General features: G+C 50.2%; 1 protein-coding gene across 6 annotated transcripts in view; it reads left to right on the forward strand.

Annotated features, from left to right (window-relative positions):
• rasal2 (RAS protein activator like 2) overlaps positions 1 to 23,845 on the forward strand; it is a 63,411-nt gene that overhangs the window by 33,162 nt on the left and 6,404 nt on the right. For 3 of the 6 annotated variants that reach the window (XM_085254124.1, XM_085254121.1, XM_085254120.1), the window contains exons 4-13: positions 9,060 to 9,166; positions 11,122 to 11,234; positions 16,473 to 16,626; positions 16,997 to 17,095; positions 17,276 to 17,830; positions 18,240 to 18,384; positions 19,722 to 19,866; positions 22,112 to 22,351; positions 22,429 to 22,630; positions 23,424 to 23,623. In XM_085254124.1, coding sequence (XP_085110250.1) covers positions 9,060 to 9,166; positions 11,122 to 11,234; positions 16,473 to 16,626; positions 16,997 to 17,095; positions 17,276 to 17,830; positions 18,240 to 18,384; positions 19,722 to 19,866; positions 22,112 to 22,351; positions 22,429 to 22,630; positions 23,424 to 23,623 — 1,960 coding nt within the window. Of the gene's footprint in view, positions 1 to 162; positions 273 to 7,339; positions 7,474 to 9,059; positions 9,167 to 11,121; positions 11,235 to 16,472; positions 16,627 to 16,996; positions 17,096 to 17,275; positions 17,831 to 18,239; positions 18,385 to 19,721; positions 19,867 to 22,111; positions 22,352 to 22,428; positions 22,631 to 23,423; positions 23,624 to 23,845 lie in introns of those variants that run through there. The other 3 variants (XM_085254126.1, XM_085254125.1, XM_085254122.1) reach the window with 3 other exon arrangements.

Below are 23,845 nucleotides of genomic sequence, written 5' to 3' on the forward strand. Positions count from 1 at the left end.
TAGCAAGAGAGAGCCACGAAAATAAAACTGCCAACAAGCTGCTTTAAATGCTGGCTCGTTGTGTTAGAGAGCCGTGGGTTGTAAATGATGTTATCACAGTTTTATACTGAAGGCCGAGCGCTTCGCTGACAGCGCAGTTTCCTGGTTCGGACCTTTATTGTGAAGGTGCGGGGGAAGTGTGCGCTGAGCTGCTGTTTGCTGACGGAGTGAGACCGTCCGGACTGAGTGAGGACATGACTTTAGAGTTATCGCGGTTGTGATGGACTTTCCGGGTGAGTGTCTCTCTCTAACCCTCCGGTCGGACCTCCGGAGGTCGGGCAGACACCGGGAGAAGCTCGGTCTGCTGCCCGCCTCCGGAGCGCTCTCCGCCGGCTGCGTTCGGGCGCGTGTTCGGTTGAAGTTTGCCTGCAGAGCTGCAGCTTCAGGCTCCGCGAGGAGTCGGACCGAGAGGAGAAGTTAGTTTCTCCGATCAGCAGCCTGGCATCAGTTATCGATAAGTTATCGATCACCATCAGAGGTGAACGTGTTCAGCTGATGGATCAGTCGAGCTGCTGCTGGTCTGAATTTTATTCAGACATGAAAGAAAAGAGACGTTCAGCTCTGAGCTTTAACAGGTGCAGTCATAAACTTTCTTTATACAGCGCTTTCAAACACAAACGGCACAAAGAAATGACGACGAAGATGTGAACAATGATGACAACGTTGTGATGATTATTCAGGAGAACACATTTCTGATTTCTCAGGCCCCAGAATTTGAATTTAAGCTCGAGTGTCTTTTAGTAAGATCCTGACAGTCAGCAGGACTGAGGTGATGAGAACTGCTGGGTGTTTCTGCCTCAGACGTCTTTGAAGGGATGACTGTGCATATAAGCACTAAACAGTTTTTATGTCAGCTCTGTGGGTTTTGCTCTGGAGGAAAGCCAAAACAGCACGGTGCACGGTGGTTAGCACTGTTGCCTCACAGCAAGAAGGTCCTGAGTTCAATTCCACCATCAGGCCGGGGTCTTTCTGTGTGGAGTTTGCATGTTCTCCCCGTGTTTGCGTGGGTTCTCTCCGGGTACTCCGGCTTCCTCCCACCGTCCAAAGACATGCAGCTTGTGGGGATAGGTTAATTGGATAATCCAAATTGCCACTAGGTGTGAATGTGAGTGTGAATGGTTGTTTGTCCCTGTGTGTTAGCCCTGCGACAGACTGGCGACCTGTCCAGGGTGTACCCTGCCTCTCGCCCTATGACAGCTGGGATAGGCTCCAGCGCCCCCCGCGACCCTGAAAAGGACAAGCGGAAGCGAATGGATGGATGGAAAGCCAAAACCTCTCTGTTATGTGTTCATGTCGTCTGTCCTTCCCCTGCTCTCGGCTCGCAGCGATGCAGCTCCTCGCACACGGAGTGGAGCAGGCAGTTAACGACATGCTGTGTTACTGTTATGGTGCAATAAAAGCTTCCTAACAAGTGTTAACCTAACGCAGCGAGCGTGCCAGCAAGGTAACGGGCTGTCGCAGCGCGGCACTTTAATCACCTTTTGGTTCTTTGGTCCCGATCATTGCATCCCTGTCCTGCAGCTCGGGTCGTCAGGTGTACATGAGTGTGTGATGTGGGCGGGTTAAAGCCCTGTATGTAACAGGAAGTCTGTGCAGAGTAGCTGAGGTGGGGCTGTGTCAGAGTCCACATGATGGAGGCTCATGTTCCTGGAGAAAACATGGCTGCGGCCCGTTGGTGATTTGAATGTCAAATCAAAGCTCCGTGTCAGAGGTCACGCCCAGACTGCAGGCAGGATGCGTGATGGCGGAGGACAGGTGAGAGTCAGAATCATTTAGACATTAAAGGTAAACATGTATTTAGAAATGATGATGCATTAAAACCTCCACGCTGAGATCTGAAGCAGAACCGACTTTAGCTTTCAGATCGTGGTTGAACTTTAAAACCAGCTCTCGGAGCATGCTGGGAGTAAAACCTGCTCCAGGGTTATTACACTGGACTGAGACTACAGCGAGTGTGTGGAAAAGAACAAGAGCTCGACTGTAGGAAAAAATAAGATCGACTAAACCTGTATTTTATCAAACCGACCATTATTTCTAACCAGGTCGTTAGAAACCAAGTGCACATGACAAAGGTTGAGAAGGCTGTGGCCCTCGCTCTCCTGACTCACAGTCCTCTGACTTAATCAGCAAATAAATGTTTTCCAGCTCGTTTCTCTAAAATAAATGATATATATTTAAGTGTGAAGCATCAGCTGACAGTCAGCGGGACGTTGTCAGTCCTCAGTAATGCAGAGGTGTGACCTCAGCCAGTCCTGTAGTCACCTCAGCAACAAATCTGGTGACACCTGAGGTCAGGATTCTTCCTCTTATCTCCGAGTTCATTCACAACACATGATGTCATCTTGAGAAACCGGGCGAGCCCCGCCCAGTCTCTTCTGCCTGCGGTCTGTCATCACTTCCTGTGTGAGGACAGTTTAAAAAACAAAAACCTGTGTGGCTGCAGCACCATGGCAACCATTATCACAGCTTACAGTCATTCACTGCTCGGAGTCGTCAGCGTCCGTCCCATGATGCACTTGTTGCTCCAATGCAGAGCCGCTCGTCATCAGGGACAACAATAAAGATCAAAGTGACCTCTGAGTGACCTCAGTTTCATTGTTATTAGTGCTCAGTAATGACCTGCTAGTTAAAGCGTATTAACGAGCTCATTGATGATGGTTACTATAACGGCCAGCCTGAGTCACACTCAGTGTGCAAACATGACTTCAGCCTCTCAGATCTGGAGGTACGCTGACGTCTCCTTACTGCGGGCGCCTGGTGCTCGGCGGCTCTCACGTTTCTTCCGGCTCCGTGCGCTCGGCTGCTCGTCATTATTAACGTTAGCCTAAATCGCGGCGCTCCAGCTGTCCCCGCTCCTGCTATGATTAGATCATTGTGTCCCAAATTTCCCGAAGACGACTCCCATCTGAGGATGCACGCAGCATGACGGGAGCTCCCTTTAAAGGAGCACGCCACTGTTTCCTGCAGTTTTGTTTTTAGAGAGTTTGACCTTTGACCTTGCAGGAGGCGGCGTTATGAAAGACCTACAGAGATGCTTCGTGGCAGCAGAGACCACGCGTCTCCACAGGCGCCTCGCTCGCTCTGATCGAGGCTGTAACTGTGATTCTGTCACTCTGGAGTTTAATGAGGGCGGCGTCCTCGCAGCACGGGAAGACGACTGACCCCAGGTCAGATTCGACTGTTTGTAACAGGAGTTTGCAATAATAGGACGAAACAAAATAACATTTATTCAGACTAAAGGTTTATTCCAGAACTTGGAATTAAGAGCTGTGGAAACAAATCTGAAGTCAGCCACAAATTCACGCTTTACATTCGAGCTGATCTGAAATTAAAGTGTCGCAAACAATAATGTAGAGCTCAGAACAGCAACGGGACTTTAAAGAAGCTTACCAAATAACAGAGCAGCAAATGTTTTCAAATCCAGAAACATTTGAGTTAAAAATCAGGTGAAGACGGCGCAGCGTTCAGAGGCTGAGCTGCCAGGAAGTACCAGGAAGCTCCCGGCTCACCGTGTCTGTGCTGATGTTAAAGTCAAAGGATGAATTCTGCAGCTACTGAGTCAGCAGAGCGTCAGCAGAGCGGCAGCGACTTTCATGCATTAAACTGCATCAATGTCCCTAAACACGACTCAGCAGAGTCGCTGCCGCTCTGACATCAGCACAAACGCTGCACCGCGGTGGCGTCCTGTTGCAGCCCACGCTCGAGTTCACGGAGCTGGATCTCGTACACCTGTGGCATCCAGACTGAAAACACCTGAATTCAAAGATTCAAGCTGCGGCTCAGGACTGCTTTTAAATGATCCCAGTTTGAGCTCTGCAGGTGAAGATGACCTGATGCTCCACACTGTTAATGAAGCCACAGCTTCAGGAGGTCTGATGAAGCAAGAACGTTTAAGGTCTGCGAAATGTGACAAAACGATCAAAACTTCAGCTTTGATTACCTGTAATAGAAATAATACGTGTAACTGAGTGTGTGGACCAGCTGTTTATTATCCGACACTCGTTCCAAACGTCTTAAATCTGCCCCGACATTCCTCATGACAGAAACAAAGCGAACGACATCCGAGCCGATCGGGCAGGTGACAGCAGGTTGAATCCTGGCGCCGTGGTCGTGGTTTGAGCAGCGGCAGCGGGGCGAGCTGGTGGCTCAGAGTTTCACTGATACTGTTAATTTATTCAGAGGAATGTGAAGCGACGCGAGAGGAGGCGGCCGACGCACACGGGCCGAACGAGGCTCGACAAACAGAACTGGTTTCATTATGTGAAAAGAAATTCTTTGAATATTTGTTGTGAAAGCGGAGCTGAGTGTGAGGAGGAGGGCTGACGGGGTCTCGTTGTTTTTATCATTCCTGCTGAGAAAAACTCTGATGACAACTGAAGAGAAGGAACAAAGCCGGCACAACAAGTTTAAAAAAGGCGAACGCCAGAGAACGCGGTCGTAGCCCTCCACAGGATCCACGCTGTTCCTACCGTCAGTATTTTCACATTCAAACACTTGAAATTGTTTAAATGTGGAAAGAAGTGATCCCTTCACCCACTGTCACTCTTCAGTGTTTTTTGTTACACGGCTCCGTTAAGAGGAATCTTTTAGTTTGTTGTTTTCTAATAATCATATAAAATATGTGAGATTTGCTGCAGGCTGACAGCCGTTAATACAAAAAATGTGTAAACACTGATAAATGATGTCATGAGCCATCAGACCTGTGATGTAACGGCCGTGAGCCCAGACACATGAGGCTGTTTCACCTTCATGCAGGCGCTGTGGCCTCACGGCTCTGCTCTTAGACACGCTCCCACTTTGGGAAACATTCGCTAAAACCAGGACTTTCTGGGAATCTCACCTTATACCTGCTGCTGTGAAAGCTCCGCCCACTCTGCCCTGCAGACAGCTTCACACAAAGGTTTCTTTGTGCAGCAGACTGGTGTGTGTGTGTGTGTGTGTGTGTGTGTGTGTGTGTCAGGTGTGTCAACTCCTGAATGAGCCAGAGTTCAACAGAGGTCAGCTTCAGCATTCCTCGCGCTCCTTTCTGATGACATCACATCCACCCATTCATCTTTTCTGAGCGGTGTCACACTACTGACCCACACACACACACAAACACACACACACACACACACACACACACACACACACAGGTGACAGGTTGAACCACTTATGATGGGAGGAGGGTGCTCACGGTTCAGTGTTTACCTGCTCGCTGTCTGCTGAGATGTGATTGGTCAGTATTACCTGGTTGTTTATGTGCAGGTTTCTGTTTGTGGAGGTTTGTCCTCACAGAGCTGCTCATTCATCAGGCGGTCGAGTCGATAACTCAGACATTAAACTAATCAGCCAGCTGTGAGCGGACAGATGTTCAGGGAGCCCTCGGAGGCCGACGGGATTTTAAACTCAAACAGGCTGAAACCATCGCGTGCGCCAACACCAGCAGCTGATGGATGACTTTCTCTGACACCCGATAGCCTCCTCCTGTCCCTCGGCTCTGCCTCTCTCTGCCCTCAGGCTTATTTTTAGCAGCGGTTTTCCCACGAGTCCGTCCGGGAAGCTCGATACCTACGAGCCGACACGTGAGCCGATTTAACCCAAAGTCGTGGTGGTCAGAGGGAGGGCGGCGGAAAGATCCAGCAACTGAAAGCCGTCCAGAGTCCCTCAGTGTGCATCTGTTCACACGTTCATGCTTTTATACCTGCAGTTCCTCTAATGACCACTAGAGGCTCTGGCAGTGAGTCAATGCTTGCAACATGTTTACAGCCTGCTTAAAGTTCGTATTATTGGGGGCGGGGCCTGTTTGACTGACAGGCAGCTGTAGCTGCTAGCTGTCTGCTAGCTTGACCTGAACTGGACCAATGGCGCGTGTTTGTGCAGTTGGAAGCTTAATGACATCATCTAGCCAATAACATGGCTGCTGTGAGGTTACTGCTAACAAACGTGGGTGTTAGCACTAATTAGCAGCTAGCTGCATCAGCTGACAACTTTGTTTTTTTTTAAAAGCATATTTAGATGAAAAGGTGCAAAGTTTCAGAAGCAGTGCACGTGCATGGTTTTACCTCAGTCTGTTAGCTACAGTGTTAGTGTAAGCCACGCCCACAGGTCACAGACCTAAGCAAAAATAGACCAAAGCACCAGACTGGCGAGCTGCTGGTCTCTGGTTTGACCGTGACCCCGTCTGTGAAGGTCGCGGTCTCTGGTGGATCCGCTGAAACGACAGATTGAGCCGAGTTCCCGCTGATCAATATCTCGTTAGCAGCAGGAGGAGGAGGAGGAGGAGGAGGAGGAGGAAGGTGAAAACCTGAGCAAACTGATGATTACTGTTGATCACACGTCACATGTTTGCTGGTTCGATTCCTGGTGTGGCTCATCTGCTGATTACTTGTCTCAGAGTACAGATATTTGAGACACAGCTGATCAATAGATATTTATAGATGATCAGAGGATCCACTGAGTGTGACAGAGGACACTTGGTCATGAGTGGGTTTAAATTTTGCTGCACTGAGTCTACCTGTGTGCCAACAACAGCAGGTGTGGACTGATGCTGATGGTCTGAACGACTCAGGTGCAAAAACAGGAAATAATATTTAAGCTGAACAGCAGGCAGAGCGTCTGCAGACGCGTCTGATTACTGTTTCATAGTCTGCACGCAGCTGCAGGTACAGTTTCTAAAAGTTTCAATAATTTTCATTTTAGAGCAGATCATTAAGAAACTCTGAAAGTCTTCAGACTCAGAGACAGGCGTCGGATCCTGTGCTGAATGGTTAAAGAGCCAGAGTGTGAACATTTGTGTTATTAAAAAGCGTCGACTCTTCAGTGCCGGGTCACCGATGACATAAATTATGCTTTTGAAAGTGATTAATGGTGATTAGCGAGTGATCGGATCAATGAACAGACTCTGAAAATAGAGTTAATTTGCAGGCCTGATGTGATTCGGCCCCCAGAGTTGTGTCCCACATCAGCCGGCTGAGGGGAAACTTATTTGGTAATTATCCTCCGAGGGCAGCGATAAACGCAGCGAGAGAGGAAGAGGAGGGAGAGGGAGGTGCTGCAGAGACAGAGAGAGAGGGAGAGGGAGAGGAGGGTCTGCAGAGAGGAAGGAAGACACGAAGAGGAGGAGGAGAGACAGCAGAACGGAGCAGTTTGTGGGATTGATTGAAGAAATGCGGTAAAACCTCAGCGAGCGGACGAGCGAGACTTAGAATTACTGCTGAGTGGAGAGAGAGGAGGAGGAGATGGGAAAGGAGGCAGCGTGAAGGAGGAGGATGCGGTGCTGAGGAGGGAGGGGTGGCAGAGGGGAGGGCTGGGGGATGCCAAAGTGGAGGACGGGACAAAGACGGATGTTTGCAGCTTAACCTCATTGGCTGACAGGTGGCAGCGGCTCCGGCCAATCCCGTCTGACTCTGTGTGTGTCCTCTCCTCAGATGATGGGGAACAGCTGCGATCGAGGTACCGTCTCCCTCTCTCTCCCTCTGTGTATGTCTCTGTCCGTGTCATGTGACCGACCTGTCATACCGGGCTTCCTGCCGCATGTTGCCTCAACTTTGTCCCGGGAGTGAAAGACCAGCGCTGATGGCGTCCCCGTCAGCGCTCCTCTTCCTCCATCGTCAGGGGTGGTTCAGTTGGTGGGGTGTGGGGGGTTGCATGAAAGTTTGTCCCCGGCTTCCTCGCAGCGCTGCATGCCTGCGGCGTGCATGCGGCGAGCGCCTCGTCCTGCAGCTGGAACCTGATACAGCTCCCCGCTGCTGCATGCTGCGCTCACTTCCTGTTGCAGAGCAGCACGTTTTGTTTCCTCAGCATGTAAACATCATGTTGGCTCCATACGCTGCCAGTCGGACGCCAGCGTCTCTCCACATGTTGTTCTGGTGTCGCCATGACGCTGCTGGCTCCGTATAAGGTGGCGGCGGCCTGAGCTGGGTCGGGGTGGAACTCCCACAGCTGATTGTGGCTCGTGTGTGTCTTCATGCTCCAAACGGCTGCGTTATGAACTCTCATACAGAGGTGTCAAACATGTGGCTCGGGGCCCAACCCGGCCCACTGGATGTGTTTGCAGAGAGCTGCAGAGGAGGACGCGGAAATGTTAGACTCTGGTTTCTGCAGCAGGAAGCTTGGCGAGCTTCACAGACGGGCCAATACAGATTATTAAAGAGGAGGAGAGACAGAGGAGCGATATCTGAATGATTTACAGGTGCAGAAAGAATCTGGCGTCATGCTCTCATCACTGATGTTATTTATTATTAGTCGTGTACTTTTGAATCCTCTGTCATTGAGCCGTGGAAATCCTGGTTAGCGTTCATATTAAATAACGTAGAGATGGTCCCAGCACTGCTTCTGTCTGCTCCTCTTCTGTTTGCTGTTCACATGTTCAAGTTTTAGCTGAGCTGGTTTCAGGAAGTCTGAGGCTTCCTGTCCATGTAGCTGCTAGCATAATTTAGCCTTTTTGCCATTAGCATAGCCGCTGTGGCGCCGTCACAGCTGATTTGTCTTCATGTTTTAAAGTTTGTCTCATTAAAGTTACTCTCTTATTATCGTGACTCTTTCAGCTCATTTGTTTTTGCTGCTTCAGACTGAATGTGTTTCTCTGTTCTCAGTTCTGATTGGCTTTTACTTCTGATGTGTAACCAATCAGACTCTCCCGTAGACCTCATGTGGAACATCTGCCTTGACTTACAGTCCAGTAAATGTTTAAGTTTCAGTTAAATGTTAAATCAGGACACGACCCATAAGACGTGGCGGCTCAGATGATTGCACTGGTCAGCGGCAGTCGTCATGGTTACGTGCTGTTGGCGCTCTCTGGTTTTCTTCCTATTTGAACCTTTCAGTCCGTTTGCAGCACTTTGGTTGGTGAAAATGACTTGAAGTGTGTTGGCGGCGTGATTACTGGAAGAACGTTTGACAGAAGGTGTAGATATCTGCGACCCGACGTCTGTCCACGTCCTCCGTCATGTCTGAACGTCTTCGCCTGTCCTCCGTCGCTCAGCTCAGAGGCTGATGATGCTGGTTAACCCTCCCTTTCTCTCTCTCTCTCTTTGCAGAAGTTTCTTCGGAGAGATCTCCGAGGAGGAGGAGTATTTCCGGTTTGGGGAGCTCGGAGAAGAGCGTCGCAGTCGACAATCCAAACACGTCTCCGTTCAAAGTGCCGGTGAGTAACGGGAACGCGTCTCTGCATGTATTTATTTACTGCACGCCATCACAGAGATCTCAGGCCCGTCTCTGCTCCGTCGTCCTCTCTGGTGTTCCTCCACCCTCAGAGCACGGACACGTGTCGCCTGTTTGCTGTATATCAGGCTGTACATAAGGCAGAGTTCCTGTTACCAGCAGGTGGCGCTAAAGTCTGAATACTTGATATTAATAAGTTACGTGTGTGTTTAGGTCGTGGCATCACTCATCAACGCCTCGTCAGTTTTTCACAGCCAGAAGGGAGGGTGGCATGCTAATGCTAACTAGCTTGGTTATCAGGTTATCAGGAAAGTGCTCAGTAAATAAAATGTCGGTGCAATCGAACACAGGATATTACTGCAGCTGTTGTTTTTGTTACTGCAGCTGTTGTTCTGTTAGTTTCCAGCGTCTCTGTTTGAAGCTCTGCTGCGACTGTTTTCCCGTCGTTAGCACTTTGAAGCAGAGCTGAAACTCTGTGCTGAGAGTTTGTGTCGCAGCTCTCAGGTCGTATTTTTAGTTTCAGACGTCTTCACGCAGATTTAAGTAAACACGGCCGGGGAGCATGCTGGGAGTTCATCAGTGGTGAGGAAGTGACACGAAGCTTTCAGTCGTCTGTTCAGCGATCCTCAGAGACCAATAATCGTGATCAATATGTGTGATTGGCTGTTTGGTGGAGGCGGTTTTTAAGGGTGCAGGCGGCCTGTTTGAAGTGTTCCTCGCTCTCTGGCAGGATGCGTCTTTATTCTGATGCATTAAAAGGAGCCAATGAGCCTGAAGGGAGTCTGCAGGGGAGGGGGGGAGGAGGTGATGCGTTTGAGGATATTAATATCTCCGGAAATGAGGCCGCTCACTTCCACAGCTCTGCACGGGGCTTTTATTGTGACAGACGACCTGAGAGCTGAAGGGTTTGATCAGAGTTTGATCATAGATGGAGATACAGGGATGACTCATCAGTGTGGAACCAATCAGCACTCAGCCTGAAGCAGGCCTGGGTGGTGTCGGTGTGTTTAGATGTCAGAGTGATTTTTAATACCAGCAAAACAACAGACACATGAATCTTCTACCAGAAGTCTCAGAGTGGCTGAGCTGAAGACATTTATTGTTTCTCCTGCATGAAAACGCCACCAGGGGGCAGCAGGTGCTGGTCAAACATGCTGCTGAGCTCAGCGACCTGTGAAACATTACACTACACTGTGCTGTGGACGACTCAGACCCCACCGCCTTTCACTGCAGCTGGCGCAGGCGAATATCGCTGTAGAACTTGGAGTTGTGTCTTCAGTGCAAACGTGACGGAGTTACAGTCGCTCTAAAATGAGCTGAAACGCACAGGTGTGTGCGGATGCTGTGCTCACGTCATTTATTCCACCTGCATGAAAACACCACCAGAGGGCGTTTTCTAGTCGAGGCACGTCCACCTGAGCCCGTTCATCGCTGCTGAATCGCGTACAGTAATCACCAAAATAATGAGATTAAACCTGACTGCAGCTGAAGGTGGTGGTTTGTGCTGAGGACTGAGGGATGGTGCTGCTGCATCAGTGTTTCATCTTTCTGGTGGATCACCTGGATCCCGTGAGTTGAGTTTGTGAGGTGGAGGATGGAGAAGTGTTTCTGTGAAGGACCTCGCTGGCTCAGAGCGGAGCTTTGTGTGAGCCACAGCAGCATCGCTCACAGCGAGGCTCTTGTGACAGAAACAGGATGGAAAAAGGACGTGTGAGACGCTGTTGAGAGATCTGAGAGTTTTTAGGGTGGATCAGTAGAAACAGGAGCCGCTTTTATTCTTGGAAGGCGGTTTGAGGTTACAGTCGAATATCTGAAGCGATTACTCACCGATCCAACGCTCATGAAAGTCCACGTTAACGTGTCTTTGTGAAGATCAGTGCTGCTCTCGTGAAAATCACCATCTGTGACTGATTCTGACCTTTGCTGTTTCTCCTTCAGGGGTTTTTCAGTAAACGTCTTAAAGGCTCCATCAAAAGGACGAGGAGTCAGACCAAACTGGACAGAAACACCAGCTTCAGACTGCCCTCCATCCGGCCCGCCGATGCCGACAGGTAACACCTCCAGAGCTCGAGCTGTTCTTCAGCTGTTCTTCAGCTGTTCTTCGCTCAGATTTGAGTCTTTTACTCCATTAAATCTAAACATAAACACACTCCAGCCTTGGTGCAGACGGGATGTCTGTGCACAGTCCTTCCTCCGCCTGCAGCCTGATGATCTCCACCCGCAGGCGACGCTGTCAGGCCTCCTGTTGCGTGTTCGGGGTCCACCTCGGGCTCTCTGCTGGTTCTGCAGGGTCCAGATGGACGGTTCAGACCCCCCTGCTAGAAACAGGACAGCCTGGCCTGGAACAGGCACTGAGGTCCTGCACAGTGTGTTTCCACGTCTGTTCAGTTTAATTTCATTATTTAGGACAGTGCATGTTAATGAACATAAATGTAAACAAATTACATGAATTTACGGACAAATGTTCCTAAAATTCAGAATTTATAAACGTAAACTGATCATATGAACACAGACGAGCCAGGCTGAGTGCTTTTACCCCTGATATGAGCAAACAGCATCACGTCTGCCTTTCACGTGGGGGTCTGTGGGGGCGACTCACTTCTGAGCCTCTAGTGGACTTTGGAGGAACTGCAGGTTTGCTCAGGCCTGCGGGGTCGACTGAGTCGGTCTCTAACAGCGTTTGTTATGAAGGAGGAAACTGGCTCCATAAGAGGTCTGCTGGGAATCGTGATGTGGTTTCCTTCGGTCTCGGCGAGCTGGTGATGGTTTGATTGGTTTGTTAGAGAGAGCTTCTGACTGTGGGCCGGGTCAGAGTCGCGGACGCGTCGGTTTGAGTGAATCTGCAGTTCGTTCATGCTCAGTGACGCTGAGCAGCAGACTCTGATATTGCAGCTCATTTCCTGCTCTGGCTGCTGCTTCTGGTCGCTCTGCGTTTCCTCCAGTAATGACGCCCGGCGTCCTTCTGTCACATGTGACAACTCTGTGCGGCAGACAGAGGGCGGGTCGGAGAATATGCAGCAGGTCTCTCCTCCTGCCGATGGTGGAGGTTGTGGGCTTTCCCTCTTTCCATTAACCCGCCCAGCCTTCCCAGCACTGCCTGGAGGTGGTTTTACTGGAATCTGCTGCACTCTGCAGAGGTTTGGTGGGTTTGTAAGATAACGTTTCCTCCTGAGTGTGTTTTCATGAGATCTTTTCCCTGGAAAACTTCCAGGTATGACTCTGTTTTCCTGTTAAATCATTTTTAAAGTCGTGAATGACTCGTTTCCTGTCTGAGCTCTGATCCATGTGTGTCACCAAGAAAATATGTCATTCAAAAACGTCCTTTAACAAAAATGTTTTTCGTTTCCTCGGCGATTTTGATGATAGTAAACAAAGATATTTGACACAACAGCAGTCGGACGGTTTGTACAGCTGTAAAGACTCGACACCAACCATCACCTACAAGCAGCACTGGTGACAGTGAGGAGAAGAAGCCCCTTTAAGCAGGAGCAGGCTCAGAGACGGGCTGCCGTCCACCACGCCCTCACACGCTGTGGTAGCACTTCCTCTCACTTCCTGTCTGCTTTTTTTAAGCGACAGTTTAACCAGTCCAAGATTATTTTTCCTTTGAGGGAAAATAATCAGATTTAATCCGAGCATTACAGCATTTATCACCATGGTTACTGCGTCCTGACTTATTAAGACAATCGGCACTGTTAGAGTCAGCATCGAGGTGAGTGTGTTTCCTTATATGGAGAAATGGGGGCGTGGCAGATTTCAGACCGCAGCGATTAACCTGATTCACCAACATGAGAACAAACATGGTCGGCGTGCGCGTGTCATGACAGGAAACTGTGAGTGAGGAATTAATCCAGATGCAGGTCTCCTCCTGGATTCATGCAGGTGTGGGAGGAGCTTCAAGCCTGAGCGAGGTTTAAAGGCCAACAGGAAGTGTGTGACACCAGGAAGTGTTTGCTGAACCTCTGCACAACATCTGTCCCAGCCTCTGTGTGCGTGGTGCTGATGCTGAGTGCAGCTTTATAACCGACAGAGTGACAGCCAGCTGGACATCAGGATAATGCTGCACACACACACACTCTCACACACACACACACACACACACACACACAGACACACACACACAGACACTCACACACAGACACACAGACACACACACACACACACACACACACACACACGCAGCCTCGCTCTCAGTCAGCTCTGAGCTCTGACTCCTGATGGATGGTTCGTCCTCTCTCCTCCGCAGAGCTCGGATAGCTCAGCTCTCCAAATCGCTCCGATTCAGGTAGGACTGCACTCGCGCGTGTGAGATGAAAACGGTGCGTTGTGATTGGTTGACTGACTCCTGCTGTCTTTGGACGGGAGTCTCCGGGTTTGTGGGCGATGGAGAAGCACTGACAGACGTCTCAGATGAAGTTTGAGGTTGAGCTGAGCCGCAGGGAGCCGCACCGCGAGCTCCGGTGTTATCTGAGCGCAGCGGCTGAAGTCGAGCTCGTTACGGAGCAGAGTTAATGTCCTGTGGTGCCGCAGAACCCACGCGACGGGTCGACAGCCAAAAATAAATCTGCGAGCAGCCTCAGAACCGTGAAGGTGACCCGGTCTGCCGAGCGCGGCCTCGTTGCTGTTTGCTGCGCTTCAATAATGTTGCTACGGGAGCCCCGAGGAGCCAATACTGTACACAGAGAGGTGCACTGTGGGAAAAACTTTTAAGAAAACTCTGGATTTGTGTGTCTCCTGGTCTCACACCAGAAGATGTTCTGAGCTCTCGACTTCAGCGAACTGAAAACTTCCTCTGATTCACCCAGCTGTGCCCTTCATCATCATCATCATCACAGGAATTACCATAGACAGAGATGGGGTGTGTGTGTGTGTGTGTGTGTGTGTGTGTGTGTGTGTGTGTGTGTGTGCGCGCGCGCTTAGACCTGTAAGTGCTTCCTCCCCGTCTTCCTCTGGCAGCAGAGTGGATCAGGTTTCTGTCCTAATGCAGGAGACCAGCCCTTCCTGTGTGTGTGTGTGTGTGTGTGTGTGTTTACACTCTGCTGACACTCAAAGAAGCAGTCAGGTTGTGTGTTTTATGACTGTCTCTTTTATTTGGTGAAACATGGCTTACTGTGTTTCACCGATGGAGCGTTGCGGCTGCAGGTCACATGACCAGGCAGGTCTTAGCAAACGTCTTCTAACCGGAGCGCTCGATTCCTCTGCTCGTGTTTGAACTCGCGCTGAAACTGCAGGTTTTTGGATCTAAAGCAGGTCGTGAGCGTGAAAAGTTTCCCACTCCTGGGTTTGTGTTGATGGGTGCCAGCTTCTGCACATGCTCAGTAGTGGTTTAGTTTTAAAATTGTAATACCACAGGCGACCACCAGGGGAAATTAGTCTCGAGGCTAGGAGCTGCCTTCAAGGTTAATTAATGCATCCACAGTCTGAAGCTTCGAGCTGCAGGGATTTCCAGATAAGGAGTTTTTTCCTTTAATCATCCTGACGCACACCTGATCAGAAATCAGCTGACGGGACAGGAAGTCAACCCCACAGACTGTATACAAACGATGCGTGTGCTCACACGTTGGTTTCTGCACTGTGTCGGCATCTTGATGCAGTCCTGCTGTAAAGCTGGATTTTAACAGGCCGGTGTATAAGACCTGACTCACTGCTGGAGCCTCTAGTGGACGTCAGAGGAACTGCAGGTTTGAGTGAAACTTGGCGAACTGCTGACCTACAGATAGATCTGAGGTTATTTGTCGTACACCTGAATTCAGTGAAAGCGTGACGATGCTTTAAAATGAGTGAAGAGCTTCTTCTGGTTGGTGCTTTGTGGACGGAGAGTCAAATGTCTCGGATTAGTCAAATGCACAGCGATGCTTCCAGCTGAGCGTCGCTGTTGGTTTGTGACCAGCCTTGATCAGGATGGCAGATGATGAAGCTCGTGCATCGCTCAGTGTTTAACCTTCAGTCTCAGCTTTAATAAAAGTAGTTTTTTAATCACGAGGCCGACAATGATGGAATCTAACGGTCAGAGCGTTTAATTCAGCATCATGATGTCACAGCATCACTGCTGATCTCAGGCTGGTAATCCGGGTTTATGTAACTCATCTGACACAGCGGGAGGATTACACACACACACACACACACACACACACACACACACGTTTCCATCACATTGATTAGTTTCCTTCTGGTTTAACCTGGACGTCTGCACAGGAAACCGTGATGATTCACTTCACGCTGTTGTTTTTGTTGCTCTCAGTGTGACTCTGCAGAAAGAGCTGCGTCGTCACTGCATCAGCAGAGAAAGTGCACAAACACACTCAGTGAATTCGAAATGACCCCTGATCTCATGCAGAGCAGTGAACGCTTACACAACACGCTGTGGTCTGCAGATGCTCCACGGACGGGTCTCCATCTCATGATCCAATCAGAGGAAACTCTGGTGTCATAACCGTGTGTGTGTGTGTGTGTGTGTGTGTGTGTGTGTGTGTGTGTGTGTGTGTGTGTGCGCGCGTGCACATGTGTGGGAGGGGGCTACGAACCAGCCGACCCTTCGATGAGCTTCGGGGAAACATTTGGAAACCAGCGCTGGATAAACACGGGGGAAGTGAAACCACCTGAAACAGGAGCTTCTCAGAGACGCAGGTTCAGATTTTATCTGCAGAAAACTTTGTTTGAGGCTCAAATAAAAAGCAGAAGTTGTGGTGTGGCTGATGTGAGCGGGTCCAGCCAGTCGGAGCATTAAAGGTAAAAGCAGCTTCACCAGTTTCTGTTTAAAAATCAGCTCTGAACTGCAAAAGCGCCGTCGGCGCCGTCACGTGACCGTGAAGCCTCGCTGCAGAGTTTATTCTGATTTATTGGAGCTGTATTGAATGATTCAATATTCTTCTGCTGCTCGTAGCGCTGCAGCTCTTCCTCGTTATTGTGTCCTCTGAGACGCTCCTCGCTGCGTCACACTCGCTGCCAAGCGCCGGCTGTCCCAGCGGGGGCCGCTGCCACGGTTACGGTCCCGCAGGCAGGATGCGATTGGCCGTCTCAGGATTTGTTTACTGGCTGCTGGACTGTGTGGGTGAAGCGCGGCGGCGGCGGTGACCAGAGCTGCTGCGCGTCTGCCGGAGGGTCGAGGTGGGAGGGATGCTCTGGGGCCCCCCCCTCTCCTGGCTCTGTGGTTGTTTTTCGTAGGTGCTCTCGGCTCGGGTGGAGTTTGGTGAAGCCGGTGGCGCCGCTTACCGGGCTCAGCGGCGCCCCCTGTGGTTTAAACTCGCCCTAACATCCGTTTACCTTTCCATCTCCTTCCTGTCTTCCAGATCTCGCGTGCTTCCCAAGCTGAAGGAGTCGAGCTCCCATGAGTCTTTGCTGAGCCCGGGCAGCGCGGTGGAGGCTCTGGACCTGAGCATGGAGGAGGACGTGTTCATCAAGCCTCTGCACAGCAGCATCCTGGGACAGGAGTTCTGCTTCGAGGTGAAGCACGGCGAAACGTCTGAGCTGAGCTTCAGTTAAAGCTGATGATTAACAGCAGAAAGATTTTCTAATTAATTGTTGTTTGTGTTGGAGGGCAGCGTTCGTTTTTACTGACGCTCGTGAAGTGGATCCACGCTGCTCGTTGTGACTGATGTAGCTCCACTTTCACGTCACAAAACTGATAAACGATGAGTTTGATCAGGTCCTTTCAGCGCTGTAGAATAAATAAAGACGGATATAGAAAAGAGCAGATATGTTTTGTGTCCCGGTCTTGTTACCTTTGGATGTTTTAGCAGGTACCTGTAAGTAGTCGTGTCACTTTGCACCCCTGGTTGTTTCGATGACCCTCCCTCTCTGTCTCACCTGTCAGGTGACGTACTCGGGCGGCAGCAAGTGTTTCAGCTGCACGTCGGCCTCAGAGAGAGACAAGTGGATGGAGAACCTGAGGAGGACGATTCAGCCCAACAAGGTGAGACGAGCTCTAACTAGAGTTTGTTCAGTTCAACGCCGACTTCCTGTCCTGCTGCACCCATGAAATATTTACTTCTGCTGTAACGCCTCTAGTGGCCATCAGAGGAACTGCAGTTGCAGTCCGTTAGTTTGTGCTGTCACAAAATCAGTTTAACAAACGGTGTCTTTGCGTTCGCAGGACAACTGCCGGCGCGCCGAGAACCTGCTGCGACTCTGGATCATCGAAGCCAAAGACCTGCCGCCTAAGAAGAAATATTTCTGCGAGCTGTGTCTGGACGACGTCCTGTACGCCCGGACCACCAGCAAGACCCGCCACGACAGCCTGTTCTGGGGCGAGTACTTTGACTTCTCCAGCCTGCCCGGCGTGCACAGCATCACCGTGCACATCTACCGCGACGTGGACAAGAAGAAGAAAAAGGACAAGAACAACTACGTGGGCCTGGTCAACATCCCGGTGGCGAGCGTGACGGGCCGGCAGTTCGTGGAGAAGTGGTACCCGGTGAGCACGCCCACCACCAGCAAGGGCAAAGGCGGCGGGCCGTCGATCCGCATCAAGTCGCGCTTCCAGACCATCTCCATCCTGCCCATGGAGCAGTACAAGGAGTTCGCCGAGTTCGTCACCAACAACTACACCATGCTGTGCTCGGTGCTCGAGCCCGTCATCAGCGTGAAGAACAAGGAGGAGATGGCGTGCGCGCTGGTCCACATCCTGCAGAGCACGGGCAGGGCAAAGGTCAGAATCAGCCACGCTGACGTTTGACTTCCTGTTAGCTAAACATGTCGGCCCAGAGGTTTAAACTGCAGGTAGCGCTCGCTCTGGACCCGCCTTCACACGGGTTCCTGAATATCAGCATAACAGCAGAAAGTCGGACCCAAATACGACGGCGTTTCCATAAATGCTCGCTGCCGGAGGATTCCCATCCTCGATGATTCCAGTGAATCCGTGCAGATTCAGTAAAAGCCCAAAATGATCCATAAAGCACGTTTACTCCATAACTCCATTAACATTAACCAGAGTTGGTCAGTGAAGCTCATGTCATGGATCACAGAGGAGGCGTGCAGCGTTTGTAAATGCACCAATGTTGTAAGTGAGCCGATTAACTATGATGGCGCCCTCTTCATCTCCGCCTCTTCTTCCTCAGGACTTCCTGACAGACCTGGTGATGTCAGAGGTGGATCGATGCGCCGACCACGACGTCCTGATCTTCAGGGAGAACACGCTGGCCACCAAGGCCATCGAGGAGTATCTGAAGCTGGTGGGACAGAAATACCTGCACGACGCGCTGGGTGAGCCGCGCACACACCTGTAACCTGCCGTCTGGTGGGCGGAGTCACCTTGTTTATCCTGTGAATTTTTAAACTGTTATTGGATCCAGAGGTTTACAATTAAGAAAACAAAATATCCAAATCTAGTCTCAGAGAGGTCTTAAAAATGATAATCAGCTGTATTGATAATTGGCAGTTAAATAATTAATTAGCATCTAATCAATGAATCAGAGTTATGAGCAGCGCCGAGCCGCTGACTAACCGTGCAGTTTCACACAGTTTTTGTACTCTTGGATTCGTACGATGTCATAGAGATGAGGTATCCTTTTATAGTAATCTCAGAAGCCACGCCCACCCGCCGTTTCTGAAAGTTGGTTTAAAGGAGGAGGAGCTAAAGCTGCTTGTTTCAGACAGGATAAACTGAGGAGCTGTACAGAGTCCTGGTGTCAGATAAAGGAGGATTATTATGAACTGTGAGTCATGCAAAGCTGCTCCACAGAGCAGACGCCACCTCGCCGGCAAAGCTGACGCCACGAAAAAGAAAAAAAACACATGAAGAAGAAAGTCGGTGAAGATTTTGTCAGCAGACTGAGTTTTTAAATTATTTTTAATTATGTGTTTGCTCTGCTGCATCATCCTCATCCTCCTCCGGCTGATTCTGCTCTGCTGTGAAGAGACGCTGTAAATAGTCGAGGCCGTGACAGCAGAAGGCCCGCTGAGACCGCCGCCATTACAAACCAATAAAGCTTCTTCAAACTGTTACTGAGAGACGCTTCAAAGACACGAGCAGCGTCACCCTCGTTAAAATATTTATAGCTTCATGTCTGGAAATAGAAATAAGTTCCTGCCTCCTCGGCAGGTTTCATCGATTAAAGGCGTTTGACTGTCACAGCGACTTTTTATTGTCGTATTTTCAGCTCATCAAATTTTCAGCTCGCCGAGTCGTGTCATCGCGCCGTGTCGCCCGTTAAACAGTCATCAGGTTCAGAGGGCGACTCATTAAAGATTAACAGGGATGGAAGCTGTAAATACAGAGTTTCTCTGCTGACAGTGAAGGCATCACTCTTAATGAGAGAGCCAGAAAGGTGAAACCAGTCGCTCCAGTTCATATTTAAATTCATACTGGTTTGGACCTGGCTGCGTTTCACTCTGAAACAGCATGTGTGACAGGTGGCTCCTCAACACAGGTGCTCAGATAAGATAATGTGCTCAGACGTGCTGTGACTCGTGAAACGTTAAGAGTATGAAGGGAAGACGTGTCCAGTAAATTCAGCCGCCTCCTAAAAAACTGTTTCCTGTGTGGTTTGATTCGCCCGGTCGTCAGTTTGTCTTCATGCATCGTCCGTCTGTGTCTGCAGGCGAGTTCATTAAAGCTCTGTACGAGTCGGACGAGAACTGCGAGGTGGACCCGAGCCGATGCTCCACCGGAGACCTGGCCGAACATCAGAGCAACCTGAAGATGTGCTGCGAGCTGGCCTTCTGCAAGATTATCAACTCCTACTGGTACGACTGGGTCCCAGCAGCTGAGGGTGTTTGAGAGGAGTCTTCAAACTTCTCTCAAACACCCCCTAAAGAGCTTGGCTTGGTATGAAAACAATGGCAGGGCTACAGACCAAAGCTAAAAGTAATATCACGTTAGAGGGGTTTACCTCTGACAAACGTCTGGCATCAGTCTCAACAGTTTTTACCTGCGTTTTGAGAACTTTGACTGTTCTAGGCAGACCGGCACCATCACTCCCCCATCATGTTGTATTGATGGGGGGGTAGCTAATCTCTTCAGACACACTAAGAGTAAGAGTCCTGGACCTGACAGCGTCTGTGGACAGGTGCTGAGAACTTGTGCAGATCAGCTGAGTGGGATTTTCACCATATCTTCTCACTTTCTTCAGAGCTACAGACGGTGCCTCAGCTTTGGAAACATGCTGTCATTGTTCCTGCTGCTGAGGGCAGTTCTGCTAAGGCACTGAATGATGTTAGGCCTGTGGCTCTGACTTCTTTAGTGATGAAGACATTTGAGAAGATAATTAAGAAGGAGATTTTAATGCATGTTGAACACCATCTTGACCCCGTCCAGTTCGCCTGTAGAGCAGGGAGAGGTGTGGAGGACGCTGCTGTCACACTCCTGCATCTTGTATAAGCATCTTGAGGCCCCCCACACCCACGCAAGATTATTTGCTGACTTTTCATCAGCATTCAACACAATTCAACCCTCTTACTTGCTGACAGGCTTTAAAATCATTTTAAACTAGTGTGGTCGGCTGGGTGACAGACTTTCTGTGTGAGGGTGAATCATGTGTTTCCTGATGTGCTCTCCTGCTCTGCTGCATCACCCCAGCGTGCTGCCTCCTTCTGTTCATTCTGTACACGAGTGAGTGTCGCAGCAGTTTCACAAACAGACACATCCTGAAGTTTGCTGACGACACAGTGATCGTCAGTCTTCTAGTGGGGGCGAGTCAGGCCGTGGACAGGTTGTAGATGATGTTGTGGATTGGTGTGATGAGTCCTTCCTGTCACTTAATGTGTCAAAAACTAAAGACATGATTATTGATTTTAGGAAGTCCTCTTATAGCTCATCACCCTCCATCATTAAACCCGCTGATATTGGGATCGTTGAGAGTTATAAATATCTGTCTGTGGTACTTGATCATAAACTGTTTTGAATCTCATGCTGATGCCACTAAAAAAGTTCAACAACGACGGTTCTTTTTAAGGAAAAGGAGATCTTTTAATGTCTCATCTCATCTGTTGTCTTTGTTTTATAAGAGTTTTATCGAATCTGTGACGTCCTTTTGTATCGCTGCCTGGTTTGGTAACCTGACGGTGAAGAATAAGAATCGGTCGGGACTTCTGGTAAAAACTGCTAGCAAAATTTCAGGGCGCAGATGGACTTTGGCCACTTACAATAGAAACGTGCTTAGAAAGGCTCATTCTGCTGTTAGTTGTTCACAGTGAGTTTGAGTTGTTGCCTTCCAGAGTATCTGAGAGGAAGACCAGACGACTGCAGCTCTGCTTCATCTCTGCTGCATCTTGTCTCATTAAAGGCAAATAACCATTATTTATTTACCTCTAATTTTATTTACACGCGCGTGTGCGTGCGCGTGTGTGAGGACATTTAAAAAGACAAAAGAAGCAGAGCAGGAGTAACTGTGTTACTAACGTGACAGCATCAGGGATCAGACAAAACCAGCAGAGCTCAGTGAAGGTCGTCTACCGTTAACCTCTGCCCCCTGCTGCCACCGGGAGGCAACTACAGCTCAGAGACCCTGTTTGTTCCTCTGAGCTGACCTTTGACCTGTGAGTTTAATCAGGGTCACAGCAGGTTAACATGGTGATTGGATGAAACGGCAGCAAAGTGTTACAGGAAGTTGTGAGGCGGCGTCTGATGTTTGAGCTCTGCTACTGAAAATGAGCGAATTAAAAGCGTTTGAAGGTGAGATGTTTCCTGTTTGTCCAATGAGCAGCCAGACGACGGCGCTCCGGCTTTGATGGAGACGTTTTATGTTTTCTGGGGTAAATTAAAGTCGTCCTCCTTCAGATGCTCGATGGCCGTTCGGTCTGACCGTGAAGCTGTCGCTGGGATCGGTTTGAGTCTCAGAGACAGGAAGTTGGGATCCGTGTGTGTTGGCGTAAACGACGTTATCCTGCTCGCTGAGGCGTATTAAAAGCCTTCAGCGTGTGGCGGGAAGCAGCAGCTACCTGATCCTTCCTTCCTTCTCTGAGTGCTGTCGGCTCCTTCCCGTCTCCGCAGCGTGTTTCCTCGTGAGCTGAAGGAAGTGTTCGCCTCGTGGAAGCAGCAGTGCGTCGCCCGCGGTCACCAGCAGGACATCAGCAAGCGCCTCATCAGCGCCTCGCTCTTCCTGCGCTTCCTCTGCCCCGCCATCATGTCGCCCTCGCTCTTCAACCTCATGCAGGAGTATCCCGACGACCGAACGTCCCGCACGCTCACGCTCATCGCCAAAGTCATCCAGAACCTCGCCAACTTCACCAAGTGAGTATCTGCAGGTCAGCGCGCGCCGCCGGGGTTGTTCTGAAAAAACGAAATCTCACTTTGCGTTTCCTCCAAAGGTTTGGAAACAAGGAGGAGTACATGGCCTTCATGAACGACTTCCTGGAGCACGAATGGGCGGGGATGATGCGTTTCCTGTCGGAGATTTCCAACCCGGAGACGCTGACCAACACGCCGGGGTTCGAGGGCTACATCGACCTCGGCCGCGAGCTGTCCGTCCTGCACGCCCTCCTGTGGGAGGTCGTCTCTCAGCTCGACAAGGTACAGACACACGAACCACCAACACAGTGCGTGTGCGTGTGCGTGTGTGTGCGTGTGCGTGTGTGTGTGTGTGTGTGCGTGCGCGTGTGCATGTGTGTGCGCGCGCGTGTGTGCATGTGTGTGCGTGTGTGTGTGTGTTGAACACTGACTCACACACAGCTCAGGTGCTGCAGACTCAGCAGGCGTCCCTGTGACGCTCAGAAACATTAAAACACTTACAGGATGTTGACCTGATGCTGAGCGAGTCGAAGTGTTCCTCTAAGTTTTTTGAGCAGTTATTAAAGCAACATGTTGCAAACTGCACGATGCTGGACCGAAAACAGCCCGACCAGGCCGGTAGCAGCCACGGGCGGCGTCCTCACAGGACACCCTGACCCCGCTGGATGACATCACTGTGTGCAGAATGTGTCTATCAGCTGATCGCTGAGTGGTGTGTTCGATGTGACATGTTTGACTTCATCTAACCACATTAACGCTGCGTGGCTGAACATCACAGCATGGCCTGAACTGCTCCTCCCCCCCCCTCCAGCTCACCCTCCACTCCCCCCCTGCCTCACCCGTCTCAGCATGGCTCTGCTGTGTCGGTTCTGGTTCTGTTCAGTAGAAGCATGTCGTTCTAGTTGTTTTCGTTCTCATTAAGTTTCCCTCATGTTTTTTCCTCCCCCCCCCTCTTTCTGTTCACTTCCTGTCTGTTATGTGCTTCCCCACCACCACCACCACCACCACCGCATCTTGGTGCTTCCATTCAAACCATCCACGAACAAACACACAAACGCACACACGGCGACCACAGGGTGAAAATTCCTTCCTGCAGGCCACCATAGCGAAGCTGGGCCCGCTGCCGAGGATTCTGGGAGATATCACTCGCTGCCTGGCCGCTCCAACGCCCGTCCAGCAGCAGCTGCGACGCTTCCAGGACCACAGCTCCGCCCACAACATCAGCGGCAGCCTGTCGTCGGGATTGCAACGAATCTTTGAGGACCCCAGTGACAGGTAACCAATCAGCAGACAGATCAGGTGTTTAACAGGTTTCTGGTGTCTTCACCACAAAGATTCATCAAACCCGCTTCTGTGCAACACTTCCTGTTCCTGACATGCATGAATGTTTAAATAGGTGCACAGCTGTTTCAAACAAGCTTAGCTTCATAAGACATTTCTGAAATATGTCAGAAGAGATGAGATTTGCAGAAGATGGAGGTATAAAGGAGAGTCACC

The sequence above is a fragment of the Mchenga conophoros genome, linkage group LG18 (genome assembly GCF_057382185.1).
Source record: "Mchenga conophoros isolate Kocher_MC1m ecotype Shallow Benthic linkage group LG18, M_conophoros_male_GT1.1, whole genome shotgun sequence".
Lineage (NCBI taxonomy): Eukaryota > Metazoa > Chordata > Actinopteri > Cichliformes > Cichlidae > Mchenga > Mchenga conophoros.